Raw genomic sequence first — 14,920 nt, 5'->3', positions numbered from 1 at the left:
GTGATTGTTACATGATTTCGGCCCGTCGAGGCCTATTTTCAAGCTTAAGTGTGAAAAAAGTGCCTTTTTCGACCTAGTTTTCAAACCGGAAGTCCCTCGCTAGTTCTGTAAGTTTCCACAACTTACATTGGTTTCTCCCGAGGTGTTGGAGATGTTCCATGGGCCTTCACAGCACTGTTACAAGATTTTTGGCCCCCGATGGCCTATTTTCAAACTTAGGTGTTTAGGAAGTGCATTTTTTTACTTAGTTTTCAAACCGGGAGTCCCATGCAAGTTCCGTAAGTTTCCACAAATCACGTTGGTCCCTCCCTAGGTGTTTGAGGTGTTCCCCGGGCCTTCTTTTGACTGTTACACGATTTTGGCCCCCCGATAGACTATTTTCAAGCTTAAGTGCGAGAAAAGTGCCGTTTCGGACTTAGTTTTCAAACTGGGAGTCACGTGCTAGTTCCGTAAGTTTTCACAACTTACATTGGTCTCTCCCGAGGTGTTTGATGTGTTCCCCGGGCCTTCTCGTGACTGTTATATGATTTTAGCCCTCGACGACTTATTTTCAAGCTTAAGTGTGAAAAAAGTGCATTTTTTGATTTAGTTCCCAAACCGAGGGTCCCGTGCTAGTTCCGTAAGTCTCCACAACTTACCTTGGACCCTCCCAAGGTGTTTGGGGCATCTCCCGGTCCTTCTCGTGATTGTTACACAGTTTTGGCCCCCCGATGTCCTATTTCCAAGCTTAAGTGTGAAAAAGGTGTCTTTTTCCAACTTAGTTTTCAAATCGGAAGTCCCGTGCTAGTTCCGTAAGTTTTCACAACTCACATTGGTCACTCCCGAGGTGTTTGAGGTGTTTCCGGCCCTTCTTGCGACTGTTACATGATTTTGGCCCCCAATGGCGTACTTTCAAGCTTAAGTGTTAGAAAAGTGTATTTTTTACCCTAGTTTTCAAACTGGGAGTCCCGTGCCTGTTTGTTAAGTTTTCACAACTCCAATTGGTCCCTCCTGAGATGTTTGAGGTGTTCCTCGGACCTTCTCGTGATTGTTACATGATTTCGGCCCGCCGAGGCCTATTTTCAAGCTTAAGTGTGAAAAAAGTGCCTTTTTCGTCCTAGTTTTCAAATCGGAAGTCCCGCGCTAGTTCCGTAAGTTTCCACAACTTACATTGGTTTCTCCCGAGGTGTGGAGGTGTTCCATGGGCCTTCTCGGGACTGTTGCAGGATTTTTGGCCCCGGATGGCCTATTTTCAAGCTTAGGTGTTTAGGAAGTGTATTTTTTGACTTAGTTTTCAAACCGGGAGTCCCATGCAAGTTCCGCAAGTTTTCACAACTCACGTTGGTCCCTCCATAGGTGTTTGAGGTGTTCCCCGGACCTTCTCTTGACTGTTACATGAGTTTGGCCCCCCGATGGAATATTTTCAAGCTTAAGTGCGAGAAAAGTGTCGTTTCGGACTTAGTTTTCAAACCGGGAGTCTTGTGTTAGTTCTGTAAGTTCTCACAACTTACATTGGTCCCTCCCGAGGTGTTTGATGTGTTCCCCGGGCCTTCTCGTGACTGTTACACGATTTTGGCCCCCAAAGGCTTATTTTCGAGCTTAAATGTGAAAAAAGTGCATTTTTCGATTTAATTCCCAAACCGAGAGTCTCGTGCTAGTTCCGTAAGTCTTCACAACTTACCTTGGACCCCCCCGAGGTGTTTGGGGCATCTCCCGGTCATTCTCGTGACTGTTACACGATTTTGGCCCCCCGATGTCCTATTTCCAAGCCTAAGTGTGAAGAAAGTCTTTTTCCAACTTAGTTTTCAAATCGGAAGTCCCGTGCTAGTTCCGTAAGTTTTCACAACTCACGTTGGTCACTCCCAAGATGTTTGAGGTGTTTCCGGCCTTTCTTGCGACTGTCCCTCCTGAGATGTTTAAGGTGTTCCCCGGGCCTTCTCGTGATTGTTACACGATTTCGGCCCGCCGAGGCCTATTTTCAAGCTTAAGTGTGAAAAAAGTGTCTTTTTCGACCTAGTTTTCAAACCGGAAGTCCCGTGCCTGTTCCGTAAGTTTCCACAACTTACATTGGTTTCTCCCGAGGTGTTGGAGGTGTTCTACGGGCCTTCTCGGGACTGTTACAGGATTTTTGGCCCCCGATGGCCTATTTTTCAAACTTAGGTGTTTAGGAAGTACATTTTTTGACTTAGTTTTCAAACTGGGAGTCCATGCAGTGGGTTTGTAATACCAGTTAAATTCATCCAGAGAAATTTGCCTATGGTAGAGAAAATTCTTTGTGCATTGTGTTTTTGAAGCTTCAAATTCATCTAGAGAAATTTGCCAATAGTAGAGAAAAGTACTGTGTGCATTGTGTTTTTTGAATTTGATAATTGTTTTGTACTAACACAGTGCATTACAGATTGCATGATCATATAGGCACCCTCTTCGGCACGGTACGAGTTAAATTTCTCTGTGAATTTCTGGTAACTTCATACCAGTCAAATTCATCCATAGAAGTTTGCCAATAGAAGATAAATTTACTGTGGGCATTATGTTTGTTGAAATTTGCATTGTGTTTTGTGAGGTTCAATTCATCCAGAGAAATTTGCCAATAGCATTGAAAATTACAGTGTGAATTGTATTTGTTGAAACATACTATGGGTAGTCTGTTTATAATACCCGTCAATTTCATCCAAAGAAATTTTTCACTAGTAGAAAAAATTATTTGAGCATTGTGTTTTGAAGCATCAAATTCATGCAGTGAAATTTGCTAATAGCAGAGAAAATTACTGTGCGCTTTGTGTTTTTTGAATTTGATGATTGTTTTGTACCAAAACAAAGCATTACAGATTATATGATCACATAGGCATCCCCTTGGGAAAATACGAGTTAAATTTCTCTGTGAATTTCTGGTAACATCATACTAGGGAAATTTCTGCAGACAATTTTCTCTATGTGGATTGTGTTGACAATCACAACAAAAAAAAATATATATATTTAACCATTGATAGGTATGAGATTTACATTAGTCAAAAAAGGATATATACATATATGTCAAGCATCATTATTCCTTCAATGTATGAAAAAATAAATTGAATGGTTAATGCTAATTATATTGTGTACATTGTCTTCCTTGCACTAGTTTCACTATTACATTTTTGGTTCTTCTTCTGGAGGTATTTGAATTGGTTCTGTCCATGACCGGCCAACTTTGGTCACAAATCTCTCTATGATTTCTGCCCTTATCAATCTTATGTCTTGTGTGGACAATTTCGAGCTGATAGGTTCATGCTTGCTATATTGTCTCATTATATAGCACACAAAGAGGCCACAATTCATACTGCATACAAATTATAGGTATAGTTAGTTTTAAGAAACATTCAAATCATATTATCTTATTTATAGATGTTGTATGAAACTTACGAATCACTGTCTTGTTGTGGAGCATTGTTGACATACTCAAAGTTGTAATTTGTGTTTTGTGAGTTTATCAATTCGAAAAAGGGTTTGTGATTGTGCCTCTCTTTCAAGGCAAGCTTTCAAAAAATTCTCCACATAATCTTGCTGTGAAAAAATAATTTTTAAGTAACAGAGAAATTTACGGACAAAGCAATGGGATTCTATGAAAAATATCATCACATAAACATTATGATGGGATCAGAGAAATTTGCACTCGATTGTTTTGCATCTTTGACATATTTGTCTTCTGCATCATCCCTCCTTGGCCTTAGTGAGTTGTAGAACCTTCATAAATTGTCTTGTTTGTCGAGGAAAAGCAAGGTCCAGTGATTTCCATGTGTTGACTTCTTATTACCCCAATATTTATTGGGAAATAGAGGAATCTGTAGTTCCTCCATGCTGTTTCAATAGGCTTGTCAAATAATGAGACTCGAAAAGTTTGATTTTCCATCATTTTGATGAAATTCTGTGGTCAGAGAAAATCAAAAAATGGTTATGTTATGAGAAAGTTGAAATGGCAGGAATTTAAGAAATATACAGATAGAGAAATTTTAAATGCACACAACTAGCCAGAGAAAATTAGACTAATGACACAACTGGCTTCAAGAAGTATCTTAACAAGAGAAAGTAGTAAGTAAATTCCAGAGAAAATCAAATAAAAGAGTAATAACATACTAAGATCATGGATGTGAAAAAAAAATGAAGTTGGCTGTTGTCTTTCTCTCATTTGGTCAGTAAAAAGGATCTCTCCATAGCCATCAATGGCCTGAAAAATATAATTTATAATTGTAATATTGGTTTATAAAGGCTGATGGAACATTACAGAGAAATTTTGATGAAAGACTTACATTGTTGGCAATTTCTTTTTGCTTTATTAGGTTTCCAATGTCTTCGAAGGTAATGAGATTCAACTCACTTGTCCAGATTAAAGCCCTACAAGAAGACAAAGAAAGGATTTAATAGTTGTTAATGCTATATAAGTTTGTAAATTGTTGTTTGTTATCTTCTATTTTATTTGTTGTACTTACTCAAGTCCAAACACATTTGATATGTGCTACAAGATGTCTTTTACATGATCTTTTATCAATCTTGAAATCGGTAGAGTTTGTGGAAAAACGCAAGATTTTCTGATGCTTATTGGTTGAGGCAAGACGTACGCATCAGCATCAAGTACTTCTTTGTCTTTCGTGGTTTGCTCAGTTTGCTTTGCAACTTGTTGTTCCACTTGCATTCCAACTATACACAGTGAAAATCAAACAAGCTCCAAAAATCGAATAAGAAAATAGATAGAGAAAATCAAATAAGCAGTAGAAATCAATAGAAATAAGCAGCAGAAACTAATGTGTTTAGAGAAAATTACCATTGACACAAGGACATAACTTTTTGTGGCTCAAGATTTTCACTGACCTTGTGGTTGAACTTGTGTTGGTGTTCGGTATAGTTGTGTTGCTAGTTAGACAGATAGTTTTTGAACTTGTTCATGCAATTTAGCATATTCATTTTCAAGCTCCAAAATTGAATACCTCAATTGTTGGATTGTTTTTGTATCATCTTCTTTTTGAACCTCCAACATTCTTAGTTTCATTTGGATTGTGCTGTCTCTTTCTTGAAGTTCTGAGTTAAGTGATGCCAAGGTTCTTATTGCAATATCCTTTTTGGCAAGTAATTCATTCCAATTTCTCTCTTCTTCTATTTTAGATTTAGAAAGTGCCTTTAGTCTTTGACGTAGATCAGCAATTTGGGCATCCTTTGATTCCTCAGATTCTTGAGGCTGATGCATTGTTGAGCCACAAATGCTATCACGATGTTGGTCCATTGGCTCATTATGTTCTTCTTCATCACTTTCCTCATTGTTTTCTTCATGCTGTTTAGATTGAGTGCCTTCTTCATCTTCTTCTTCACTGTTTTCTTCTTTCTGTTCATTTTCTTCTTTGTCTTTTGCTTCTATCTCTTCACTTTCTTCTCTGGCTTCTGCTTCTCCACTACTTGCTTGATCTTCTTGTCCATTGATGGCTTCATGTTCTTCTATGTTGCCTTCTGCTTCTTCATTCCCTCATTCTTCAAATGAATCTTGTAATGTTTCCTTGAATTTGACAATTGCCTTTTTTGATTCTTTCTTCGTCTTTTTACTAAGATAGAACTCCTCTGATGGATTTTTGACTAGCTCCTTGTTATCTATTTGTAATAGGAGACTCTTTTATTAGAGAAATGTTACAAAATTCACTGAGAGAAAAAATTCAAATAAGGAAAATAAAATTCATCTAAATGACACTAATGGGAAACAAACTTCAGAGAAAATTGTATGGGCTAGAGAAAATTACAGACAATGAGTTAATTTTATAAGGCAGAGAAAATTATGAAACAAGCAATATAATTTAGATATCAAAGAAAATCAATCAAGGCATATAAGTTAATGTTTTACTATAATTGTGTCAGACAAATTTGGATTCCAGAGAAAATTCATTAGAAGGGTAGAAATAAACAGTGTTAATCAAAGATGCAAGGCACATAAGTTATGGGCCAGAGAAAATTACACACAAGGAGAAACAATTTTTTGGGCCAGAGAAAATTATGAAACAACCAACATAATTCAAATATCACAGAAAATCAATCAGGGCATATATGTTAATGTGTTACAATTGTGGTCAGAGAAATTTGGATTGCAGAGAAAATTGATTACCATGGCAGAAATAAACCAATGGTAACCAAAGAAGAAACATAAATTGATAGTCCAGAGAAAATTGATCTCAATCAATCAAGGCACAAAGAGGGAAACAAACCAGTGGTCAGAGAAATTTTGGAATTTCACTGAGATTTCAGTGGTGATAGAAATCTAACCTATCGAGGTGCAAGAGAGTAGACTGGTGTCTTCTGCAGCTGTTTCGTCAAGGTTTGCAGGTTCCACTTGGCACATCTTGGGAAGTCAGTTGTGTTATTATCTTCCAAATCAATGATATTTGCATGTTCACATAGCCAATACTGTGATGAAAATTAAAGTAATTAAATTTTGCTAAACACACAAATTTATAAGTATGACAACTGCAAATTTGAATGGATATTATACTTACCAGCAGTGCAATGACACACCCCATAACTTCTTCTAGAGTTTTGTGCAATGCTATGATAGAGTCAATCAATGTTGATGTGATTACTTCTGGCCAATCATACTGTTTCATTGATTCAAGAGGTTCCACATACTTTATAAAAAACCACCCTATTGAATTCCACTTGTTGTAAAAAAATAGGGTGAGACACAAGTACATGTAATAATGATTGCTACATCATTGAAGTCAGTGAGCCTGGTGTCTTTTTGGAATCTTCTCCTTAGGAATGCAGATTTTGGCGTTTTAGAGTATCTTAATGACATGGTCCTTGCAAACCAAAAATTAAGGTCATGTCATTGGTTGTAAAGGTCAAGTTCTTTTTACCAACTGTGAATGCTTTTGTTTTTTCATTGTAACATTAGATTATTGCAACTACATCATCATCAAATTTCCTAGATTTCCTTAGATCCATCCTTCTAGTGGTTAGAGCTTGGATCAAATACCAGAATGGTTTCTTTTGAAGCTCTACAACTTGGTTTGAATTGAATTTAAGTGTTCGAAAAAAGGAGACAACAGATGAGAGGTTGGATCGGTATTGAATGCTGTAGTGAGCTCTCTTTCTTTAGAGTTTAACAGGTTTTTTCCCCCTTGAGCTTGAGTCTGTTGAAGTTGGGATACTCATCTTGATGCTAGTTGCTTCATCACCTTGGACTTGTGTGTTTTAGCAAGGAGTGTGTGGTGTTTTGCTGCTGGCTTTTGATCTTAGATCATAAGAAGATCGAGAGAGTTTCTGTTTCTTGCTTGGTGTTTCCGGTGTTTTGCTGCTAGTTTTTTATCTTAGATCATAAGAAGACTGAGAGAATTTATGTTTCTTGCTTGGTGTTTTGCTGTTTTGCTGTTTTTATGTTTTGCTATTTCTAGACAATGATGAAAACATAAAGATGTCAACATTAAATCCCAGAGAAAATTGAACATGCCAGAGAAAATTGGACATGTCAGAGAAAATTACACATAAGGGAGAAAACTAAGGTGGCTAATTGTTTTCCTGTGGAATACATCTAGCCACAGAAAATTTCCATTGTTAGAGAAAATCAACAAAGCATCATAAACATGGCAGAAAAATTTTCAATAATTGTTAAAATTACATATAGAAGTAAAATATATCTAGAGAAAATTGAAAAAAGAAACATATATCTAGCAAGCACATAAAATGAATGACAAAGAAAAGTAAACATTGCAAGCGAAAGAAAATTTCCATTCCACAATTAGCAAGATAAAATAAACAAAGTAATGTAAACATGCCACTAAAAGTTATACCACATTGAAACCAAGAATTGAACAAAATAAACATACCAGGGAAAATTACACATTCTGGAGAAAATTACACATTCTTGAGAAAATTTCCATTCCAGAGAAAATTTTAAGTCCATAATATTAAAATGCCAGAGAAATTTACATACACAAGTAGAGAAAATTAAACATGATAGAGACACACAAGGGAGAAAAGTGATGTGGCCAGAGAAAATTATAACTTAGACACAGGCAAGAGAGTAATAAACATTCCAGAGACAAATACATATTCCAAAGAAATTTACAAAGCAGAGAAATTTATAGACAAAATCACATAAACATGTTCAAGAATAAAGAAATAACTTTTTTTCAAATTAAATATGCCAAAGAAAATTCAAAGAAGAAACATAGTCCATAATATTAAAATGTCAGAGAAATTTACATACACAACCAGAGAAAATTAAACATGATAGAGACACACAAGGGAGGAAAGTGATGTGGTTAGAGAAATTATAAATACCAGAGAAACTTAGACAGAGACAAGAGAGTAATAGACATTCCAGAGAAAGATAGACATTCCAATTAAAAATACATATTACAGAGAAATTTACAAAGCAGAGAAATTTATAGACAAAATCACAGAAACATGTTCAAAGATAAGATGAAAACAGAGAGAAATAGCGTTTTTCAAAATAAACATGCCAGAGAAAATTGAAAGAAGAAACATACATCAAGCAAAAATCAGAGAAATTCAAATGCCAGAGAAATTTACAAATAAAATCACACAAACATGTTTAAGAATAAGTTCAAAACACACAGAAATAAATTTTTTCAAATTCATGTAGCTTTTTATTACGAAATTGAAACCCTAATTTATGGAAGGTTAATATAAAATGCAATTAACTGTGTTTCTAGAGAAAATCTAATTGTATTGTAGAAAAACTTACCAGAGTTAGGATGAAACTTTAATGGCGAGCTGATATATCCTGAGATAAAGATGCGACGTGACGAAGATGAACTGAGATGACGATGAACAGTGAAAACGGGGTCAGAGAAATTTGTGAGGAAGGAATGGGAATGATTTTTGCAGAAGATAACGAATCTCTAATGTCGATGGTGGAGACGATATTGAAACCCTAGTTCTGCAGTTCTCTTGTTCGTGAAGATGGTTGGATACTTTGAATGGAACTCAGTCGTCGGAATCAATTTAGTCTTTTTGTTGATTTTGTGAAGGGTATTTTGGTCCACGAAATAATTAAAAATGCGCGCCATGTTGTTCAAGGACCTTATGCATGACTATTTTTTTTTTTTTTTTTTTTTATCTTTTATCCTCTAAATTACTATTATTAGGGACCTTAAAAAAAATTCTCCAAGTTTTCTCCTACCAATATATATCTATATATATATTAATTAGAAAAGTAATTTTATTATTTATATTAACTTAAATCATACAAATTATTTTAATTCTATAAATTTTTATATATTTTAGATTATTAATTTAAATTTTTATTAAATATGTGAAATATTAGTTGCATTTTAAAATTTTAAATATATTTTTAGAACAATATCAATTTTATAAAAATAGAATTTGTATATTAAATATTAAATATATTTTAATAAAATAAAATAAATTTAAAAATATAAAGATAAATTTTATTTTATTTTTGTTTTTTTTATTAAAAGAATGAGGTGAGTGTATGTGTGATAGATATAACTAGAAGAAGATTATGAGGGGTCATGACCTCTCTGTCACTGTGAAAATTTTATTTGCCATAGTACTTCTAAATATATATATGTATATATATTTTTGATCGGCAATATATATATATATATATATATTATTTTATAAATAAAATAGTATCTTAGTATAAAAGATATATATCCCATTATTTTCTCATCTTTTATCCTCTGTTATTTTTCTAAAAAAAATTTATTCATTCTATTAGAGATTGTTTATATGATATTTAATTTTTTTTATGTGTATATATATAATTTATATATTATGCTGTACATATATGTGTATTTGTCTATACGGTAAAAAAATATTGTTTATCTTTTAACTCCTGTAGTAATAAAATTTTAATTTCGTCTCTGTATGAGAGAGAGAGAGAAAGAGAGAGAGAAGAGGTGTGAGTATGTGCAAGGTGTATTAGTGAGTGTAAGAGTTAAGGGTAAAATCTGTTTAGTTTAATTTTATAATTATGATTTAAATGTGAAATTGTGATTTTAAGTGTGAAGTTATGAGTTGAGTTTTGAAAAAATAAAAATTTGTTTGGTTATGAGCTTTGAAAAGAATTTTGAGTTTTGAAAAGAGTTTTAAGTTGTATTTTGAGTTTTAAGTTTTTGAATTTTGAGTTGTATTTTGAAATTAATGTTTAAGAAAATTTTATTTTTTATTTTAAATATTTTATTTCCATTTTGTAAATATTTTAAATTCAGAACATAACTCCACACTCAAATTAGAAGCAAACACATAACTCAATATTCAATTCAAAAATTATTTTTAAAACTCATAACTAAACACATAATTCAAAATTCAATTAACAAACTTTTTAATCAAAATATTGTTTTTATTTTTTTTTGAAAAATAATTTTTGTTATTTTTTAAAGTATTGGCCAAATAATTTGTTATGGTTTAGATATATATGGCGATCGAATTTTTTTTGAAATTAAAAAAAAATTAAATATTTAAAAAAAGTTAAAAAATATTAAAATATTAAAAAAATATTTTTTAAATAAAATAAAATATTTGAAATAAAAAAATAAAAATTATATATTTAAAAAAATACAGTGCACATTAAAAACATACAACTCAAAACTCTTTTCAAAATTCATAACCAAACAAAATTTTCTCTTTTCAAAACTCAACTCAAAATTCATAATTAAAAATACAACTCTACACTCAAATCATGATTTTAAAAAATAAAATAAAAAAAATATCTTTTAAAATTTTTCTTTAAATAAAATTTTGAAAAGAGTTTGATTGTGAGTTTTGAAAAGAATTTTGAATTAAATTGTGATTTGTATGTTTGGTTACACATTTGGAAAAGAATTTTGAATTTTTTTTTTATTCGGTAGTGTTATATGTACCAATTAGTGTACTAACTAGTATACCAACACTAGTTATGATATTATTATTGACCCTCCACTCATTAATAACATTACAAATACTAAAAATATCTTAAATTAAATTATATCACATCATCAATTGGTATATTAATTAATACATATAATATTATTCTTATTTATTAGAATCACAATTCCAAAAGTAAACCACATGCAACCGAAATCAATACAAAAAATGTCATTTTCTTGTATAATTTTTGTACTCTTTACCGTTGTTAGAAAAAAATCAGTGAGTGTTAATAACTTTTTTCAAAGTCTACGATTAAGTAATTCTGCCTTATTTTATTGGGTTGTAGTCAGCATTAAGTTGCCAGTGAGTACGAACATATGAAAGGCGCCTAATTGTGGAGTGAGATTCCTGGAAGTGATCCCTGAAGTGAGTGATCCAACGGTTCAAAATAAAACTAGCCAAAACGACGTCGTTTTGCTTAGTAATTAAAAAAAAAAAAAAAACAACAACAACAACAAATAGAAATCAGCTTTCTGGGTTCGCTTTCACTAGTTCGTGGGAGAGTTTGAGAGAGAGAGAGAATGGACCAGAGCAAGAGAAGGGACAGAGCTTTGATTTTGAGTTGAGACTCTACTTCATTTTAGAAATCTTTTGATTCAAGTGGATAGTGAGTGGTTCTTATTCTTGATCTATACACTAGTGCTTCACAAATCAGCCCTTGATGATGATGATGAACATCTCTTGTTCAAGTCAGCTATGGAAGACCTTCTGTCACCGATTTCCTCCGCCGATCTTCATGTCCTTTGATCGGATCTGCTGATTTTGTTGCTCACTTTGATTTTGATGATGATGATGATACAAATCTGAATCAATCTTTGGTGCTTGCACTATGGGGTTTGTAAATATACATATATGCATTTAGAAATACATATCTGAATCAATCTTTTTATGATGATGATGATTAAGATTTGAATCAATTTTATTATCGAATCGATTTAATCTTCTTCGCGGGGTCTGTAAATATATATATATATATATATATGCATATAGAAATACATATCTAGATCAATCATTTGATGATGATGATGATGATACAAATCTGAATCAATCTTATTATCAACGAATCAATTTAATCTTTTAAAGCCTCTTTCTTATTTTTTTCACGGGTTTTCTTCAATCTTTTGATGATGATGATACATATCTGAATCAATTTTATTATTGAATCGATTTAATCTTCTTTTTTATTTATTTAGATTTCACAAATCAAAATCCATGATAATGATACAGTTTGAAGCCTCTTTCCCATTCTGTTCACATTTTTTCTTCAAAGATTGAAGATGATGGTGATGATACAGATCTGAAACAATCTTATTAACGAATCGATTTAATCTTCTTTTTTATTTATTTAGATCTCATAAATCAAAATCCATGATGATGATACTGTTTGAAGCTTCTTTCTCATTCTATTCACATTTTTTTTTTCATTATTCTTTTTTTATAATTTTTTCCAACCAAAACGATGTCATTTTGAAGAGAATTAATATCACCTTTTCATTCCATTAGTGAGACACGTGCCGGATCATCGCATTCACTCTAGAAATCACTGTGGAGGATCCTAACGCCCTAATTGTTACTGTTTTGTATTCTCCCAACCCAACAACGGCTATATTCACCACCGCCCCCGCCCCCGCCCAACGGTACATTTCTCTCACAAAATTGCAACGGAGACAAATGTTCCTCTTACATCTTTCTATCCTCCTCTCTCCTCATTACGATTAAGCTCACATCCGCATGCAATTCTTCCGTCTCCTCACACTCGAATCCACTTTTTTCCGATTCCGATCAATGTATTTTTCACCCAATTCGATTTAGGGTTTTTCGACCACTCAAATTCCATCCCCAATTATCGAATCATTAGGTTTTAGAGGTTTCGCGGTTGTCTTGATCAGAATCGGAGTTAGTGTTGTGGTTTTGGTTGAATTTCTGTTACGATCGGTGACATGAAGATCGAAGAGTTGGATGAGGTTGAATCTGATGGAAGGAGTTACAATCACAGTGACGACCATGTTTCTGGAAGAATGATTGTTCGGGTCGGTGCGAAGAGAGCGCTAGTCGGAGCTGGGGCTCGGATCCTGTTCTACCCGACCCTTCTGTACAATGTTTTCCGGAACAAGATTCAAGCTGAGTTCAGATGGTGGGACCAAATTGATCAGGTTTTGGTTCTAAGTTCCTTCATATATATATGTATGTATATTTGTGTATGTTGTTGTATCTGTTTTTTGTGTTTTCTTTGGTCTTGTGTTTATATCACTGTATGTTTTAATTTCTGGAGTTGTTTTTGTTTGATCTGTTTGGTTGCTGGGAAAATGGAGGACTACAAAGAAAAAGAAGGATTTTTTGTGTTGTTTTAATGGGTGGTAGTTTAGTAGCTTTTTGGAATTGTTCTTCTTGATCCATTTGGTTGTTGAGAAAATAGAATTCCTATGTATTTCGGTTACTAGAGAAAATAAAGACCTTGTATGACTGTCACTGTATGTAATAGTATCTGGAGTTGTTTTTCTTTGATTTGTTTGCTGCTGGAAAAAAAAAAAAAACAAAAACAAAAACAAAACAAAACAAAAAAAATTGAAAAGTGAAGTAGTTCAGTAGAGCTTTAAAATTGTTCTTCATGATTCATTTGGTTGTTGAGAAAATAGAATTCCTTTGCATTTAAGTTACTGGAGAAAATGTAGGAAAAAGATGGGATAATGGGGCCTGTTATTCTTAGAATTCTGATTATCTGAATTGGAGAAAATGAAGAGCTTCGTGAAACTTTGACCAATGCAACTACTTTACATTTCATTTTCTTGGTGTTCTTGGTGCACAGATGGAATGTGAGCTTAAATTAAAGGGATCATGATTTATTGATTTGAGTTTTTATTTCTATGTTGATTTTTAAACAGTATCTTCTGCTGGGGGCGGTTCCATTCCCTAAGGATGTTCTGCAGTTGAAGCAGCTTGGTGTTGGCGCTGTCATCACCCTTAATGAGCCTTATTGTTGGTTCCAACATCATTGTACCATGTGAGTGATGTCGTCTGCGCTGATTCGGCGGCTGGGGATTGGGAGGTCACGGCTCGGGTCCAGGGATTTCAAGAACATGTCCATTTTCGCCACAATTGACAAGGTTAGTAATTTTACATACATAATATGTGCTATATATTTAGATATATACATATTAATTGTGCCAAATTTAGTTGTTTGAATTCTCAACTTATATCTGTAGAACTTGATTCTCTTTACCATTCTTGTGTATGTTTTTTTATCACCGCAACGAAATAATTGTTGTATTTTGTGTCATATAAATTAAGTTCTACCCTCAAAGTTGTCTTTTATGGAGCTGTGTGTGACTTAATTTGATTATCCATTTTTCCCATTCTGATTTATAAAATCCAGTAAACATTTTGTTGTTGGTAAGCAATATTGATCCTGTGACAACCCTGTTAATCATTGGTTTTGAATGTTATTTAAGTGCTTTGTGTGAATTTGAATGCTTATTATGTGTTTAATATGATTTTTAGGTTCATATCTATTAACCGTAGGAATATCTGTTGTGATTTCTGTTATAATTTGAAATTGAAGGCCTTAATGACGTTAGAAACCGAAATTGGCTAGTTTATTATGAATGGTATAATTTTTTAGAGCGTAACGAGAAGTTTGATTAAAATTTGATTCAGATTAAATTAATTAGATTAAATCAATTAAATTAAGCCTTGATTAATTAGTCATAAGCTCTATTTAACTTGATCCCTAATTAAGGCCCTAAGCTAATCTATGAGAAATGTTAAAACCGGATTTCACTCTAGGCAAAAGTAGTTCCTTAAGAAATTTGAATTCGAGGTGTTGATGCCCCAAAATACCAAACGCCATCGGTTTGGCACAAAACTTGGCACACATGACCGCCTAAACACGAGAGACTTGTGGGAGAAGACGGGGCTCTAGTCGGGCTCCCGATTTGGGAGTTAGAGCTAGATTTCACTCTAGGCAACCTAGGTCATTAAGAAATTTGAATTCGAGGTTTTGACACCTTAAAATCACCAAACAGGGTTCGATTGG

The 14,920-nt window shown here is 33.4% G+C and overlaps 1 protein-coding gene across 1 annotated transcript; it reads left to right on the top strand.

Moving 5' to 3' along the window:
• Positions 1–12,414: 12,414 nt before the first annotated feature.
• On the top strand, positions 12,415–13,991 carry LOC145813899 (phosphatidylglycerophosphate phosphatase PTPMT2-like). Its single transcript, XM_082910196.1, has 2 exons — positions 12,415–13,040; positions 13,770–13,991. The coding sequence occupies exons 1-2, from the start codon at positions 12,828–12,830 to the stop codon at positions 13,890–13,892; spliced, it is 336 nt and encodes a 111-aa protein (XP_082766322.1). The 5' UTR covers positions 12,415–12,827; the 3' UTR covers positions 13,893–13,991.
• The last annotated feature ends 929 nt before the right edge of the window (positions 13,992–14,920 follow it).

Source organism: Camellia sinensis, chromosome 15 (assembly GCF_055761805.1).
Source record: "Camellia sinensis isolate YWXY chromosome 15, ASM5576180v1, whole genome shotgun sequence".
Classification (NCBI taxonomy): Eukaryota; Viridiplantae; Streptophyta; class Magnoliopsida; order Ericales; family Theaceae; genus Camellia; species Camellia sinensis.
This window is presented reverse-complemented; position numbering and strand designations above follow the sequence as displayed.

Excerpts from the sequence above, each read along its gene's own strand:
- LOC145813899 (XM_082910196.1), top strand. The coding sequence starts at position 12,828 with ATGAAGATCGAAGAGTTGGATGAGGTTGAATCTGATGGAAGGAGTTAC. Across the intron at positions 13,041-13,769 it reads GGTGGGACCAAATTGATCAG|TATCTTCTGCTGGGGGCGGT; the intron begins GTTTTGGTTCTA and ends ATTTTTAAACAG.